Raw genomic sequence first — 18691 nt, forward strand, 5'->3', positions numbered from 1 at the left:
AAGGTGATGAATATTTTAGTTACTGAGATGACATTAATTTGATAAGCAATAAATGTCAAGGACGACTGAAAAAGATTATAGTCATTACAGGTTCAATTTCACTTAATGATTTGAAATATAGAATTAATAAATCCAAAAAATATTTTAAAGATATATCAGGTAAATAATTAAAACTGGAAAACCAGCACATGCAACTGTATGGAAACATGGCTATTGGTACTTTACGGAACGGAACGGAACGGAACGGAACGGAACAGAATTTCATTTAAGGTATCCAAAGGGGCATTTATCAAAATTTCGAAAAATCTTTAAAACAAAACAAACTTTAAAATTTCTGTGTTTTACGGTTTTCCATATACAAATAACACAAATGTATACTTAATCTCATCTTCACAGGTGAAATGTGTAATAATGTATAACATCGGGAACTATTCTGTAGATGAATATGTCGGATTGTCCTGATAAATTATCATGAAATTAACGCATTTGCAAGTCATGCATTATGATATATAGACTGACCTCACGTCGTCCTTTCCGACGATGATTAGAAACATTGATTCTGATTTTAACTTTTTAAATTTATTATTCCGTTCCGTTCCGTTCCGCAAAGTACCAATTGCTCTGAGGAATTGGTATTTAACGGAATCGAACGGAAACAGACATCTTTAATGTAATTAAAGCAGTATGATAAAAAAAAAAAATTGTCTGACACCTCTATTTGCATGAGCGGTATGTGTTTTAGATAGCATTTTCGACTTGATCAATAATAAAAAAATTATCACAAAGGCAGGTTACACAAAAAGTCTTTCTCCTTCAATCGGTAATTATATTTTAAAAAAGAGGCCTTCAACAGCCCGTTCCGACGATGATTAGAGACAGTGATCAAGTTGAATCTGATTTAAACTTTTTAATTTATTATTCCGTTCCGTTCCGTTCCGCAAAGTACCAATTGCTCTGAGGAATTGGTATTAAACGGAATCGAACGGAACCAGACATTTATAATGTAATAAAAGCAGTATGATAAAAAAAATGTGTCTGACACCCCTTTTTGCACGAGAAATAAGTGTTTTAGATAGCATTCCCGACCAGATAAATAATTAAGAATTTAACACAAAGACCGGATAGACAAAAAGTCTTACTTCTTCCATTGATAATTATATTTTTTAAAAGAGGCCTTCCACCTCTCGTTCCGACGAGGATTAGAAACAGTGATCAAGTTGAATCTGATTTAAACTTTTTAATTTATTATTCCGTTCCGTTCCGTTCCGCAAAGTACCAATTGCTCTGAGCAATTGGTATTTAACGGAATCGAACGGAACCAGACATTTATAATGTAATAAAAGCAGTATGATAAAAAAAAATGTGTCTGACACCTCTTTTTGCAGAAGAAATAAGTGTTTACATAGCATTCCCGACCAGATAAATAATTAAGAATTTAACACAAAGGCCGGATAGACAAAAAGTCTTACTTCTTCCATTGGTAATTATATTTTTTAAAAGAGGCCTCCCACCTCTCGTTCCGACGAGGATTAGAAACAGTGATCAAGTTGAATCTGATTTAAACTTTTTAATTTATTATTCTGTTCCGTTCCGTTCCGCAAAGTACCAATTGCTCTGAGGAATTGGTATTTAACGGAATCGAACGGAACCAGACATTTATAATATAATAAAAGCAGTATGATAAAAAAAAATGTGTCTGACACCCCTTTTTGCAGAAGAAATAAGTGTTTTAGATAGCATTCCCGACCAGATAAATAATTAAAAATTTAACACAAAGGCCGGATAGACAAAAAGTCTTACTTCTTCCATTGGTAATTATATTTTTTAAAAGAGGCCTCCCACCTCTCGTTCCGACGAGGATTAGAAACAGTGATCAAGTTGAATCTGATTTAAACTTTTTAATTTATTATTCCGTTCCGTTCCGTTCCGCAAAGTACCAATTGCTCTGAGGAATTGGTATTTAACGGAATCGAACGGAACCAGACATTTATAATGTAATAAAAGCAGTATGATAAAAAAAAAATGTGTCTGACACCCCTTTTTGCAGAAGAAATAAGTGTTTTAGATAGCATTCCCGACCAGATAAATAATTAAGAATTTAACACAAAGGCCGGATAGACAAAAAGTCTTACTTCTTCCATTGGTAATTATATTTTTTAAAAGAGGCCTCCCACCTCCCGTTCCGACGAGGATTAGAAACAGTGATCAAGTTGAATCTGATTTAAACTTTTTAATTTATTATTCCGTTCCGTTCCGTTCCGCAAAGTACCAATTGCTCTGAGGAATTGGTATTTAACGGAATTGAACGGAAACAGACATCTATAATGTAATAAAAACAGTATGATAAAAAAAATTGTCTAACACCTCTTTTTGCATGAGTGTTATGTGTTTTAGATAGCATTTTCGACTTGATCAATAATAAAAAATTTAACACAAAGGCAGGTTTCACAAAAAGTCTTTCTCCTTCCATCGGTAATTATATTTTTTAAAAGAGGCCTTCCACCTCTCGTTCCGACGATGATTAGAAACAGTAATCAAGTTGAATCTGATTTAAACTTTTTAATTTATTATTCCGTTCCGTTCCGTTCCGCAAAGTACCAATTGCTCTGAGGAATTGGTATTTAACGGAATCGAACGGAAACAGACATTTATAATGTAATAAAAGCAGTATGATAAAAAAAATGTGTCTGACACCTCTTTTTGCAGAAGAAATAAGTGTTTTAGATAGCTTTCCCGACCAGATAAATAATTAAGAATTTAACACAAAGGCCGGATAGACAAAAAGTCTTACTTCTTCCATTGGTAATTATATTTTTTAAAAGAGGCCTCCCACCTCTCGTTCCGACGAGGATTAGAAACAGTGATCAAGTTGAATCTGATTTAAACTTTTTAATTTATTATTCCGTTCCGTTCCGTTCCGCAAAGTACCAATTGCTCTGAGGAATTGGTATTTAACGGAATCGAACGGAACCAGACATTTATAATGTAATAAAAGCAGTATGATAAAAAAAAATGTGTCTGACACCCCTTTTTGCAGAAGAAATAAGTGTTTTAGATAGCATTCCCGACCAGATAAAAAATTAAGAATTTAACACAAAGGCCGGATAGACAAAAAGTCTTACTTCTTCCATTGGTAATTATATTTTTTAAAAGAGGCCTCCCACCTCTCGTTCCGACGAGGATTAGAAACAGTGATCAAGTTGAATCTGATTTAAACTTTTTAATTTATTATTCCGTTCCGTTCCGTTCCGTTCCGCAAAGTACCAATTGCTCTGAGGAATTGGTATTTAACGGAATCGAACGGAAACAGACATCTATAATGTAATAAAAGCAGTATGATAAAAACAAGTCAGACCCTTCTTTTTTGAATGAGTGGTAAGTGTTTTAGATAGCATTTCGACTTGATCAATATTTAAATAAACAGCTGCGCCATGAGCGCATGATACGCCCGTCGTCTTGTGAAAAAACATAAATCTTTTTTGAATAACACAGGGTTGTACAGGATGTCATGCTTAGTATATCCTGACTCCTTCCTTATTCCCGCTCAATAGGAAGATTGTACAAGATGTATTTGGAAACCCGACGCAACATTAGCCTGTTAAGTTTTAAGCAATAGAGATACAGCGCAACATGTGAAAAAAACTTCTTTTTTTACAAAAAACTCAAGAACTCGAAAATATAAAAATGAATCATCACCAAAAAGTATACAGATCTTTAGATTAATATAACAAAGAAGTGTGTAAAGTTTTAAGCAATAATCATAAATCGTTTTTGAGATATGGTGCGACATGTAAACCCCCCCTTTTTTTTTTACAAAATACTCAATAACTCAAAAATTAAATTTTGAATCATCACCAAAAAGTATACAGATATTAAGATTAATATAACTAAGAAGTATTTAAAGTTTTAAGCCATAATCAAGAATCGTTTTTGAGATACGGTGCGACATGTGAAAAAAACACACCCCTGTTTTAGTTACAAAGTGCCGTAACTCAAAAAGTTGTAATCTTATTTTCACAAAAAAGTATACAGATCATTTGACCATCATAAGAAACAACTATGTTAAGTTTCATGAAATTTGGATAAGTCGTTCTCAAGTTACGGTGCGACATGTTTACACCGGACAGACGGACAGACGGGCGGACGGGCGGACTGACGGATGGACGGACGGACACTGGACATTTGTATACCATAATACGTCCCGTCAAAATTGACGGACGTATAAAAAATAACACAAAGACAGGTTAGACAAAAGGTCTTTCTACTTCCATTGGTAATTATAAATTAAAAAAGGGGCCTTCCGAAGATGATTAGAAACAGTGATCAAAACTTGACAGACAAAAGATTGACGTGCGAGTTTAACACAATGTAATGTGATGCCTGAAACACTTCTCAAGCAACGTGGGTCATATTTGGCACCACAAATAGCAGAGATCTACAAAAAGCTTGGCTGTGACAAAGAGACGTCTGCAGTACTCAAACTTTATTTATAGAACGAACAACATAAAAACAAGTACACAATCCCGAACCCAATAACCGTTACAGTAATTAAAAAATTGACACTGTCATAGTTTAAGTACACTTGTATTTCTACATCAAAAGCTTATGTCATTCGCACTGTATATTGTCAAAGTTGCGGACTTCTAATTTAATAAAAGGTTGATTTTGATATTTTTGTAACCACTATAATGACGCCGGGTATAATTGACGAGAGCTTTGTTTTTATTCAAGACATTTTTTTTAATTTTTTTTTTAACTTAAATATACATGCATGATATTCAGTAGCACAATTTAAAACTTACATTCAAATGAATTCCAAGAGGATCAACATTACTTTAGACATACAAATGTAGCATCTCATTCCGAACTTTAATAATTAACGACAACTTTTTTTTGCCCATTTCATCATTTTTTTTCCCGAAAATTTTAAAATATAATAAGGAATGGATGGATTTTGGGTAACCTGCATTTGTGTTAAATTATTTATTAATGATCAGGTCGAGAATGCTATCTTAAACAATTACCACTCATTCAAAAAAAAGAAGTGTCAGCCTTTTTTTATCATACTGATTTTATTACATTTGTAGATGTCTGTTTCCGTTCGATTCCGTTAAATACCAATTCCTCAGAGCAATTGGTACTTTGCGGAACGGAACGGAACGGAATAATAAATTAAAAAGTTTAAATCAGATTCAACTTGATTACTGTTTCTAATCATCGTCGGAACGAGAGGTGGAAGTCCTCTTTTAAAAAATATAATTACCGATTGAAGGAGAAAGACTTTTTGTGTAACCTGCCTTTGTGTTAAATTTTTTATTATTGATCAAGTCGAAAATGCTATCTAAAACACATACCACTCATGCAAAAAGAGGTGTCAGACAATTTTTTTTATCATACTGTTTTTATTACATTATAGATGTCTGTTTCCGTTCAATTCCGTTAAATACCAATTCCTCAGAGCAATTGGTACTTTGCGGAACGGAACGGAACGGAATAATAAATTAAAAAGTTTAAATCAGATTCAACTTGATCACTGTTTCTAATCCTCGTCGGAACGAGAGGTGGGAGGCCTCTTTTAAAAAATATAATTACCGATTGAAGGAGAAAGACTTTTTGTGTAACCTGCCTTTGTGTTAAATTTTTTATTATTGATCAAGTCGAAAATCCTATCTAAAACACATACCACTCATGCAAAAAGAGGTGTCAGACAATTTTTTTTATCATACTGTTTTTATTACATTATAGATGTCTGTTTCCGTTCAATTCCGTTAAATACCAATTCCTCAGAGCAATTGGTACTTTGCGGAACGGAACGGAACGGAATAATAAATTAAAAAGTTTAAATCAGATTCAACTTGATCACTGTTTCTAATCCTCGTCGGAACGAGAGGTGGGAGGCCTCTTTTAAAAAATATAATTACCAATGGAAGAAGTAAGACTTTTTGTCTATCCGGCCTTTGTGTTAAATTCTTAATTATTTATCTGGACGGGAATGCTATCTAAAACACTTATTTCTTCTGCAAAAAGAGGTGTCAGACACCTTTTTTTTTTATCATACTGCTTTCATTACATTATAAATGTCTGGTTCCGTTCGATTCCGTTAAATACCAATTCCTCAGAGCAATTGGTACTTTGCGGAACGGAACGGAACGGAATAATAAATTAAAAAGTTTAAATCAGATTCAACTTGATCACTGTTTCTAATCCTCGTCGGCACGAGAGGTGGAAGGCCTCTTTTAAAAAATATAATTATCAATGGAAGAAGTAAGACTTTTTGTCTATCCGGCCTTTGTGTTAAATTCTTAATTATTTATCTGGTCGGGAATGCTATCTAAAACATTTATTTCTTCTGCAAAAAGGGATGTCAGACACATTTTTTTTTTATCATACTGCTTTTATTACATTATAAATGTCTGGTTCCGTTCGATTCCGTTTAATACCAATTCCTCAGAGCAATTGGTACTTTGCGGAACGGAATAATAAATTAAAAAGTTTAAATTAGATTCAACTTGATTACTGTTTCTAATCCTCGTCGGCACGAGAGCTGGAAGTCCTCTTTTAAAAAATATAATTACCAATGGAAGGAGTAAGACTTTTTGTCTAAGCTGCCTTTGTTTTAAATTCTTAATTATTTATCAGGTCGGGAATGCTATCTCAAACACTTATTTCTCGTGCAAAAAGGGGTGTCAGACACATTTTTTTTATCATACTGCTTTTATTACATTATAAATGTCTGGTTCCGTTCGATTCCGTTAAATACCAATTCCTCAGAGCAATTGGTACTTTGCGGAACGGAACGGAACGGAATAATAAATTAAAAAGTTTAAATCAGATTCAACTTGATCACTGTCTCTAATCATCGTCGGAACGGGCTGTTGAAGGCCTCTTATTTAAAATATAATTACCGATTGAAGGAGAAAGACTTTTTGTGTAACCTGCCTTTGTGATAATTTTTTTATTATTGATCAAGTCGAAAATGCTATCTAAAACACATACCACTCATGCAAAAAGAGGTGTCAGACAATTTTTTTTTATCATACTGCTTTAGTTACATTAAAGATGTCTGTTTCCGTTCGATTCCGTTAAAAACCAATTCCTCAGATCACTGTTTCTAATCCTCGTCGGAACGAGAGGTGGGAGGCCTCTTTTGAAAAATATAATTACCAATGGAAGAAGTAAGACTTTTTGTCTATCCGGCCTTTGTGTTAAATTCTTAATTATTTATCTGGTCGGGAATGCTATCTAAAACACTTATTTCTTCTGCAAAAAGGGGTGTCAGACACATTTTTTTTATCATACTGCTTTTATTACATTATAAATGTCTGGTTCCGTTCGATTCCGTTAAATACCAATTCCTCAGAGCAATTGGTACTTTGCGGAACGGAACGGAACGGAATAATAAATTAAAAAGTTTAAATCAGATTCAACTTGATCACTGTTTCTAATCCTCGTCGGCACGAGAGGTGGAAGGCCTCTTTTAAAAAATATAATTATCAATGGAAGAAGTTAGACTTTTTGTCTATCCGGCCTTTGTGTTAAATTCTTAATTATTTATCTGGTCGGGAATGCTATCTAAAACATTTATTTCTTCTGCAAAAAGGGATGTCAGACACATTTTTTTTTATCATACTGCTTTTATTACATTATAAATGTCTGGTTCCGTTCGATTCCGTTTAATACCAATTCCTCAGAGCAATTGGTACTTTGCGGAACGGAACGGAACGGAATAATAAATTAAAAAGTTTAAATTAGATTCAACTTGATTACTGTTTCTAATCCTCGTCGGCACGAGAGGTGGAAGGCCTCTTTTAAAAAAATATAATTACCAATGGAAGGAGTAAGACTTTTTGTCTAAGCTGCCTTTGTTTTAAATTCTTAATTATTTATCAGGTCGGGAATGCTATCTAAAACACTTATTTCTCGTGCAAAAAGGGGTGTCAGACACATTTTTTTTATCATACTGCTTTTATTACATTATAAATGTCTGGTTCCGTTCGATTCCGTTAAATACCAAGTCCTCAGAGCAATTGGTACTTTGCGGAACGGAACGGAACGGAATAATAAATTAAAAAGTTTAAATCAGATTCAACTTGATCACTGTCTCTAATCATCGTCGGAACGGGCTGTTGAAGGCCTCTTTTTTAAAATATAATTACCGATTGAAGGAGAAAGACTTTTTGTGTAACCTGCCTTTGTGATAATTTTTTTATTATTGATCAAGTCGAAAATGCTATCTAAAACACATACCACTCGTGCAAAAAGAGGTGTCAGACAATTTTTTTTTTATCATACTGCTTTAATTACATTAAAGATGTCTGTTTCCGTTCGATTCCGTTAAATACCAATTCCTCAGAGCAATTGGTACTTTGCGGAACGGAACGGAACGGAATAATAAATTTAAAAAGTTAAAATCAGAACCAATGATTCTAATCATCGTCGGAAAGGACGACGTGAGGTCAGTCTAGATATCATAATGCATGACTTGCAAATGCGTTAATTTCATGATAATTTATCAGGACAATCCGACATATTCATCTACAGAATAGTTCCCGCTGTTATAAATTATTACACATTTCACCTGTGAAGATGAGATTAAGTATACATTTGTGTTATTTGTATATGGAAAACCGTAAAACACAGAAATTTTAAAGTTTGTTTTGTTTTAAAGATTTTTCGAAATTTTGATAAATGCCCTTTGGATACCTTAAATGAAATTCTGTTCCGTTCCGTTCCGTTCCGTTCCGTAAAGTACCAATAGCCTGGAAACATATAGGACATATTTCAACTTTTACCATACCGTGTAGATTGACGAATATGTTTTCAAGGTGAAAAATATATATGCAACTTTCAAAGAAGAGTTTTACAACACTCTGAGGAAAAAGAACACTTTCGAGTTATGTCAGTCACCGGAAAAGTTCACCAACTTTGCGTGATTATTATGGTAATGACTTTTAGTGTTCATTAAGATATTTTTTGTCATACGGAACGAAATTATAATGAGATATATAATAGTCTTCCCCCCAGTATACATTCATTAAAACGTAAACATAAATACAAGACTTAAAATCAATTATACTAGATTCAGGTTCGGTCTTCACACAGTAGTGCTCGAATAAAAAAACCCACACACAACTGGAATGAAAGACAGTAATTTAAAGGACATTTGAAATATAAACAAAATTACTCATGACTATTTCCTCGTATAGTTGATGTGTTTTCCACGGTTTTAGTTTGTAACCCGGTTTTATTTTCTCTCAATCTATAAATGATTTTTTAAACCGGTATACTACTGTTCTGCCTTTCTTTAATAAGTAAAAAATAAAGTTATGTTAGAAAATAATGCACAGAATTAGTATAAAAGTTATATGAGTACTAATAAACTTAAGATTATACTATGACACTTTTATATTAATAGAAATGAGATATATCAACTTCGTGCGTTCGTAGAGTTTTACAATGTAAATAGGATTTATATGATTAAAATCATAAGGGCATACACAGAGTAGCCGAACTCATGGTAGATCGAAATCATCAGGAAATAAACAGAATATTAGCTAAACTTATCGTACGTTTCACTGATTGGACAATATGGCTTAAAATACCAACTTTAACACAAAAAAGGTAACAAATTGACCTTTTTCAAAAGCCGTAATGCTAAATAAATCAGTTCTCATAATAAAAGTATATTATACTTTCCAAAATAAGCCCATTTTGGAAATTTTGTCAAAATTGATGATTTTAAGGCAATTTTCAGACTTAAAAGCTTTAGGAAAACCATGGCCGCCACTTACGATCCGTAATGTTTTGCAACCGAAAGATTCCAACGATGATTTAGAATTCATCAATATAAAACGATTTAGATCGTGGATGGCGAACAAGGCAAATTATGGAAAAAATCTCAAAATTGACGTTAAAATACAAATAGTGTAAACTTGATATATTATAAAGGAAGTTGTCAAAAATGTATTTTGTCTCAAAGGTATTATGTCAAGACAGTTAGTATTTCTATGTAAAATGTGTAGTATCTTGGTCTTATTAAAACATCAAAATCTAAGGGACAATTCTAGCACTTCGTGAACATCCATCTCTGCTTGAGAGAGTTACATTAATTAAGTATTTAGGAATAATGCAAAACTGATAAGGAAAAGCACACACATCTGACTTATAATTCATTAAACACCAACAGGTATCTTATCATTTTGTCAACACTAAACATAATACTATTTGAGGATCTGCAATCGCCTTCCTGTTTTGAGGATTACTATAGTAGTGAACTTGACTTGTCTATCAGTTGAAGGTCGTACGATTATATATATGTAGGACTGCAGGTTAGTACGGTGACAAGAGTTGCACATTTACGTGTAATGCGATCTCTTTTGACCATTGCTTCACAAAGAAGAAACAGTTTCACTTAAAGCCTTCCTGCCCTCCAAGTTTAATTTCATTATAGTACTTGTAATTTGAGTTGAACTTAAATTCCATTTGACTTTACGAAAAGAGTTGATTAAAAAAATTCATACCGTTTACTATACGTAGATTTATGTATAGCATTCTGAATCTCGAGGACTGTAACGCATATTTACCTTATAACAACCGACCACAATGTTATCAATAACTAATTACTAAATTTTCCATTTTCACAATTTGAAGATTATTTGACTCACATTAATTATCATGAAAGTTTAAACACTGCTTAGGATACGGATTCACTACAAAAGATACGGGAAAAATTATTGACAGAAGTTCAAAGAGGTCAACATTAATTTTGTTAACACTTTGAGTCGTTATCTCAAAGTACATAACAGGAATTATAAACAATCCTTTACATAGTACTTTTATATCACCCACTACATATCAATTCAATTCCATTATAAAATATCCAACCTGTTGATAAATTTAACTTTTATTAATGAAGAGACAACGTGTTGCAAGCCTCACTGGTTTTTTGAGACGAAGAAAAGTAAAACAAAACTGTTCCTTTTGTTTTTGTTTTTGCTTATGTGTTTAATTTGTAACATACTTTTGTGTAGACGTAGCGCGTCTGGCTTATAAAAATATGTTTTAACCTGTTACCTTTAATTTTGATGGCTATTATTCGTTTGTTTCACTGTCCTTTATGTCCACCCTTTATCTGTTTATTTATTGTAACCCTGTCGTGTAATGTTGTCTTTTAATGTTATGATTAACACTGACATTAAAGCGGTAGGTTTGGCATGCCACAAAACCAGGTTCTACCCATCATTTTCCTCATAAAATTCCCTGTCCCAAGTAAGGAAAATGGCCATTGTTACATTATAGTTCGTTTCTGTATGTGTTACATTTCGGTGTTGTGTCTCTGTTGTGTCGTAGTTCTCTTATACTTGATACGTTTCCCTCAGTTTTAGTTTGTAACCCGGATTTGTTTTTTCTCTATCGATTTATTTGAACAGCGGTAGACTATTGTTGCCTTTATTTAGCTGTGTATGTACCGAATTTTGGTCATGAAGAAATACATTATATATCTTATTTTTCTTTTACGATAGATATTTGTAGCTACACAAAGTCAATTAAAACTCGGTCATATCAATATAAGATACCATATCTCTTAAGGTATAAAGGGTGTCTTAATATAGAAATAATTTCTGTATCTTACAGGTTATAGTAAAATCTACTTATTTTTATTTTTTTTGAAAATTTAATTCATAACTCACTGAAATTACAGCTTACCTGTGTATGTCAATACACATAAATCTAGCAAAGATGTTTGCTCATATGTTGCCCAATGCCATCTTACACTCGCAGTGGTAAATAGTTCCAACCCATGTTGAAAGAGTTTGAATTGTGACTCTGAGACAGCAATAAAAGCATTGTGTCTTTGCTCTTGATTTTTTCATGTGCTTTGAATTATCTTATGGCATTAATTGATTCAGTATATCTTTCTCTCTATTCCAGATGTTTCGTGTTCTGTATACTGTTGGATGTCCTTTCGTAATGTTTTGTTTTCTTTTTAACTGTGGTATTGTCTGTTGTTCGTCGACAAACCATATCTTAAAATTTTATTGTCCTTTTGTTTCAGAGGTTTCTTCTGTTTTTGTCAAAACAAAATTCATCATCGTATGGTTGCATGCTAGAGTGACCAAGTATCCTCAAGGCTTATCATGGAGCTGTCATTCTTTATTTCCAAATAGTTAACAATCGGTAGTATACAAATAAAATTAAATTTTGCGATTTGTAGACAATCTGTTTTTTAAAACACGACTCATAAAATAATTCAAAATCAACCTAATTAGGACGAATGACATGAATACAGTCAATTGAAATAAACTACTTCCACTTTAAAGCTGTTCGAAGTGAACCAAGGCTCCGTGTTGAAGACCGTACTATGACCTATAATACTTTACTTTCACATGTTGTGACATGAATGGAGAATTGTCTCAATGGCAATAATATCACATCATCTTGTATCTATATACTGTTTTGTTACATCTGAAACAAGTCTCCAAAATTAACTGTATATACAAACATTATAATAAGGGACAAATGCAATGTTTTTGGCAAAAAAAAGACAATTTTCGTTCATAACATTAAAGAAAATGTCCAAAGGTTGAGTTAAATATACATTTTATTTGTACCTGGTATTTTTTTTTCAACATTAATAATTGAATAATCAATTTTGAATTTCAATGAAACCTGCCTTTGCGGAATAATTTCAATGTCGTCTAAAGATTTTTTGCATTGGTTTAATCAAACATAATGTTATCTTTAAATAATGGGCACACTTTCCAATTTATAAAACTATTTATCTACATAACTTTACCTTGAACTGTTGCATAGGGTACGGACAAAGTATAAAAGTCTAGGGAAAAGACATTTAAGGAAGTTCAAAAAGGTGAACAGATATAACTGTACCGCATATTGTCGTTATCGCGGGTACTCCAAAGGAAATTTAAAATAACCAATTAAAAATCCACATCAAGCCTTACATAGCGCCACAATTCCTGAAGATGAAGGAGGATTTCCAATTAAAAGAGACCAGATACCGTAGATGTTGTCAACTTTTCGGCCGTAACAAATGAACAAAAACAATAATGCATAACAAGCTACAACGAGCTTCAAAATTACAAATAGGACATACTTCAATAGAGAAACTAACGACCTAAAAGGTAAAATGACACAAATACTGAACTCTAAAGAAAATTAAAACTAAAAGTCCCTAAACAAATGGTAAAATTAAAAGTTCAAACACATCAAATGATTGCAAAACAACTGTCTTATAACTTATTTATACCAAAACAAAAAATGAAAAGAAAAACAAGTATAATGATCACAAAAAATAAATTACTGATATGTTTATGCATAATCCAACGTTTCTGTATACTCGTAAAATCTATAACTATTATCAAAAGCACCCGGATAAAAATTCACCACGAGGTTAATATCCAAGGTCATCTTAATCTTATCAGTTGTTGCGCTGACAGCATTACTATTAATGTCAATAAAATTACAGGTTTGCACAATTCTAATATGAAATGTTGTATTAATAATATTTAGTCCAAGTAAGATCAATGACAACAATAACTGGACATTCTTCTTCAGTCGTCAAGTAAGTAATTCTTATTTTTTTTGTTATTATGGCTTCCATCTGAAGTTAGATTCAAGATGGTTCCAAGTATGAACAGGGAATATTTATTTTATCAGGCAATTATCATTTAAATTTTTGCTTACACGAATAATGGTATGCTTTAAAAACAATATGGTTTTTATTAAACAATATAAATACACAGAAGAAAACATCTAACGAACATTTGAATTTAAAATAATAAAAAACCATTCCCAAATCTAATATCGATAAAACTTATCTGGTTGAAAAATAAATCTGTAAAATTTGTGTCGTCCGTTTTTTTCTTCAAAATAAGAATTGAAGGTTTAGTCAAAATCAAAAACCAAACTTTGTATCCATGAGAGAGTTTTGCAATAGTGTTCATTAACATATGATTAGGAAATCTCCGAATTAATACCTACTAATAAATGCATAACTAATGAATAAATAATGCATATACAACATTCTTTTAAATCTAAACAATTCACAACAGACACGTGCATAGCAATGGAAAACGTTTATCAAAACATCGCTTCAGACACGTGCATAATGATTATTATGGGAAATGAAACAAACTGATAAAGGGTGAAGAAGAAACATCACCGCCTTAATAAAAGAGGAAACCTAAAAGTTTTTGTCGATTACCTGTTTTTCCAAAATGTATAGCTTTTGATATTGGTAGTGTCGTTCAAAACTGCTATTATGAGTATTTTTGTATTCTTCGAATTTCGTGTATTAACAAAACCAAATGAGACCATTTATTGCCTTGCAAAAGCAAATACCTACTATATGGAAACAATCTACCATGAAGACACACTTTGGTATTTTTCTGTTTTTTGTAGGTTACAGTAAACCATGCGGCTGCCGTGTCCTTCTACAAAAAGGAAAGGTGTGTATTTCATAATAGATAAAGTTAACTTCTCAAATAATCATATAAGAAGGAGAATCACAAAAATACCGAACTTAGAGGACAATCAATTCGAAAAGTCATTAATCACATGGCAAAATCAAATAACAAAACGCATCAAAAACGAATGGACAAGAACTGTCATATGTCATAACGGGTATAAAAATATGTCGAGACTTTTGGAAATGATGATACACAAAACACACTTTTTGATTTCCCAGGTTCATTCAGTATGTGGATTGTCAGGTGAATTGAACATACCTTATCCCTTATGAATCAGTTGGCGTAATACGAATACAAATCATTTTTAGGTATGCAAGCTCATAATTCATTGAGGTAAACAAATGTTAAGTAACATTTGGGTATTTAAAGCATATATATTGCATGACTTTTAAAGTATTTGGTAAAGTTTTAATCGATTATTGTTGTAACAATGTCATTGCATCATCCCATTTAGAAATGTAACTGCGTTTTTTAAATGTCCCGTTCTCCCTATTTTCTGGAAAAGACCTTGACAGAATCATCAAATGTAAATGTTAGATTACAAATTGGTGAATTAAATCTAACTGTATTCTAGTCCTTTGTATTTCATTTACAATGGTTGACGACTATGTTGACGAATATATATCAGAAGGAATTTTCCTTATCCATTAGCTTTTTGTCAATGAAATTTCAAATTTATTAATATAATAATCTCAGTATTTGTTTTATATGACATTGATAATTTGTAAGGACTAGTCTACATTTTAGTAATCTGGTTAAATATCCTTTAAAGAGTTACGCCATTATTATTTGAATTTTCAAAAATACAAATTATTAAACATTAATTATTTTGATTCAATCAATTCAATAAAAAAATTATTTAACAGTTGTTATTACGATTTAATGCGTGTTAATCATCTCAGCCTGTGCTATAATATAGCCATTACTAGATTATATTAAAGGCGAAGGAAATAAAAAGCACGAACAAATTTCGTAGGAAGCACAGCTCTTATTATCTGTTATTGGTTATTTTGATAATAAGTGATTTGCACACAGAAAAAGTAAAAAATAAACACATCTCAAAACCACTGATTTGGCACATTTTTTTTTATGTAAGTTCAGATATCCTCATGTATCAAGTTTAAAGGCACACTATTATTACATAAACACTATTATTACATAATAGTCATATCGCTAATTCGAAAATGGAAATAAATCTCATATGCTAGTCTTTAAAATTATCATAATGGATTCTTCGTTACTCGATTATACAAAGAAAACGAACAATATCTACATATAAAAAATATCTGCAGACATTTCTAGATCTCTGATAAATAAAAATAAGATGTGGAATGATTGCCAATAAGACAAATCTCCCAAATAGACTTAACGAGACAGAAATTCACATATATAGGTCACCGTACGGTCTTCATCAATGAGCAAAGCCCATACCGCGTAGTCAGCTGCTAGTAACACTAGGAACAAAATGTCAATGTAATCACAACCTGTCAGTAATATAATGCGACCGTGCGGTCTTCAGCAAACCCTCATAGTACAGATGCACTCAAAAGGCTCTGACATGAAAAGATGTGAAACAATTCAACTAAGAAAGCTATCAGCTTAATTTTGAACTAAACAATTTACAGAAAATAAATACGACGGATATGAAGCAACGGCAACGCTTGAAGTACTAGTTTCTAAGATAAGACATACACATCACTAATATCACAAACATGATTGAATGCGACAACCACCCCTCCCAACATGACCTATAAAATTAGTTAAATAGTAAAACATGATAACTAACTGTCAAAATCAGTTCAAGCAGAAAAAACAGCAACAAACAATATATAATTAGTTAAATAGTAAAACATAACTAACTGTCAAAATCAGTTAAAAGGGCTTAAACCATTAGATCGATATCAAGCAGAAAAAAAAACAGCAACAAAAGCACTGACTTGCATTTCGTCTGCACTCAAAACGTTTTAATCTTTTATTATGACTCACATCATATTAGTGCAAAATCAAGAAGATATAAAAATTCTAATATGCAGACCAAATAAAACAAAATGATGCAAAAATTGTTACTTAAAAGCAAAGCATGTAATATCAAGAGCAAAGTCAAGTTTTGATGTGTATGTATACATTATTGAAGTAGATATGAAATATAATCTGTCAAGAACACTTTTATTCTTTTAAACAAACACAATTTAAATGCTTAAATGTATTGACAACATTCATGTATGATTTAGTTTTTGTTTGTACAATATGCTTTTCAACAGACAATCATATCTAGGCCTAGCACTTGCCTAGAGTAGCTTTAAAAACCACTATGGTCATAATGTCGCATAGAAATCCTTTTCTTATCATCTTTGCATAATTTTATGAGTAATAACTTAATTTCAGTTGTATCCTGTGCAGTATTGTTTTCTTTGCTTATATTCACACACCATTACCTGTTTTATGAACCACCTGGTTACATATGTCCATATTTTAGAGGACGTCTTGGTAATTTAATGTTTATATATGCATCAGTTTACGGGATTGCAAAGAGCAAGGGTATGGTATTGGTTGTAGACACTTCTGATATAATCAACACAGTATTTCCAAACTTAAATGCTTTAGCTGTTGACTCAGCTTTTTACTTTTGTAACAGTACAAAGTTAGTTTATGAAAGAAGAGCATGCGCATACGACATTGATACCACGCAGTTTAATAATAGGAAAAATACAACATTAAAAGCATATCTACAATCTTGGAAGTATTTCAAAAATGTCGAAAAGGAAATAAGAAGGCAATTTGTTTTTAAACAAGAAGTGCAGGATAAAGCTCAAGCTATCATCAATAACTATACTAGGGAATATATCCAAAACAGAAATATAACAAATACTTTACAAATCATAGGCGTACATATTCGCCGAGGAGATTATCTTAAACCTGGAAAAGTCGCATTTGGTTATAAAGTGGCTACTAAGTCGTATTTGAATAAAGCATTTAAGTTTTTCCGTTCGAAATTTAAAAATTGCTTATTTCTTATTTTTACGGCACCGAACAGAGAAGATTTAAAATGGAGAAAATACCACATGAACGGAAGTGACGTCATAAACGTAGATGCCAATGAACGTGATGTTGACATGTGTGCCTTGTCAAAGTGTAATCATACAATAATTACTGTTGGTTCATTTGGATGGTGGTCAGCATGGTTAAATAAAGGAATGACTATTTATTTCAATGATGTAGTACGACCAAATTCGTATCTTAGCAGAGATTTCAGTAACGATATGAAAGATTACTTTCCGTCAAGTTGGATTGGAATGCAATGATTCATCAATACATTATGTGCATTTATGTTTTTAGATTTTAACATTGAATGTTTTATCTATCATTTTTACGAATTTATCTTTTTAATAAATGATATCAAATATCAAATATTTGCTCAAGAAAATGATGTTTAGAATGTCACTGCTCAGTTGGTAATGTTTTACGCTAAAAATGAAACAAAATCAAATTAATAATATGAATAAAGGAAACAGTAGTATAGCGCTGTTCGGAAAATGATGGACACTCAGGATAGAAAATTTTAATTTCGCCAGACGTGAATTTCGTCTTTAAATACTCTCCAGTGACACTTGAATCAAAATATGTTTCAAATAAATCACGAAGTTGAAGAGCATTTAAAACCTGAAATTACGAAAAGTTTTGCCAAACACAGCTAGGTACTCTATTCCTGACAATCATATTCATATTGAGTCATTACATTTCAATCTTTTGGGCAACTTCTCTATTTTTGAAAAGGGTTTGACTATAGATATTTATCATTTTGTCAAGTATTTAAATGATATCCTATATAAAGTTTTGAGGAATCAACTCTAATTCACTTTCGAAAGGTTAATTTCTACGGTTAAGTAATACATTTTATTGTATATTTTAACCATGATTCACTAGTACCGGCGAAACAGACAAACTCTAACTTTTGCCATTAAACAGGAGTCGATGAAGTACAAACTATATATAAATCATATATCACAATATTAGCTTTTTCGAAACAAAATAATAGTAACTGAAACATAAATGTTTCAAAATTAAACAAGTTTAACGGCACCAAACACTTGTATGGTTGATGCTGCCGTCGAACGCCCCCAAATTTTGTCCAGAAAAAAGTGAAATCACAAAAATACTGAACTACGTGGACAATTCATTCGTAAAGTCCCTAATCAAATGGC

The 18691-nt window shown here is 32.0% G+C and overlaps 1 protein-coding gene across 1 annotated transcript; it reads left to right on the forward strand.

Moving 5' to 3' along the window:
• The first annotated feature begins 14379 nt into the window (after positions 1-14379).
• Positions 14380-17805, forward strand: LOC134697253 (galactoside 2-alpha-L-fucosyltransferase SEC1-like). The gene is made up of 2 exons (XM_063559410.1): positions 14380-14468; positions 16875-17805. The coding sequence occupies exons 1-2, from the start codon at positions 14435-14437 to the stop codon at positions 17789-17791; spliced, it is 951 nt and encodes a 316-aa protein (XP_063415480.1). The 5' UTR covers positions 14380-14434; the 3' UTR covers positions 17792-17805.
• The last annotated feature ends 886 nt before the right edge of the window (positions 17806-18691 follow it).

The sequence above is a fragment of the Mytilus trossulus genome, chromosome 14 (genome assembly GCF_036588685.1).
Source record: "Mytilus trossulus isolate FHL-02 chromosome 14, PNRI_Mtr1.1.1.hap1, whole genome shotgun sequence".
Classification (NCBI taxonomy): domain Eukaryota; kingdom Metazoa; phylum Mollusca; class Bivalvia; order Mytilida; family Mytilidae; genus Mytilus; species Mytilus trossulus.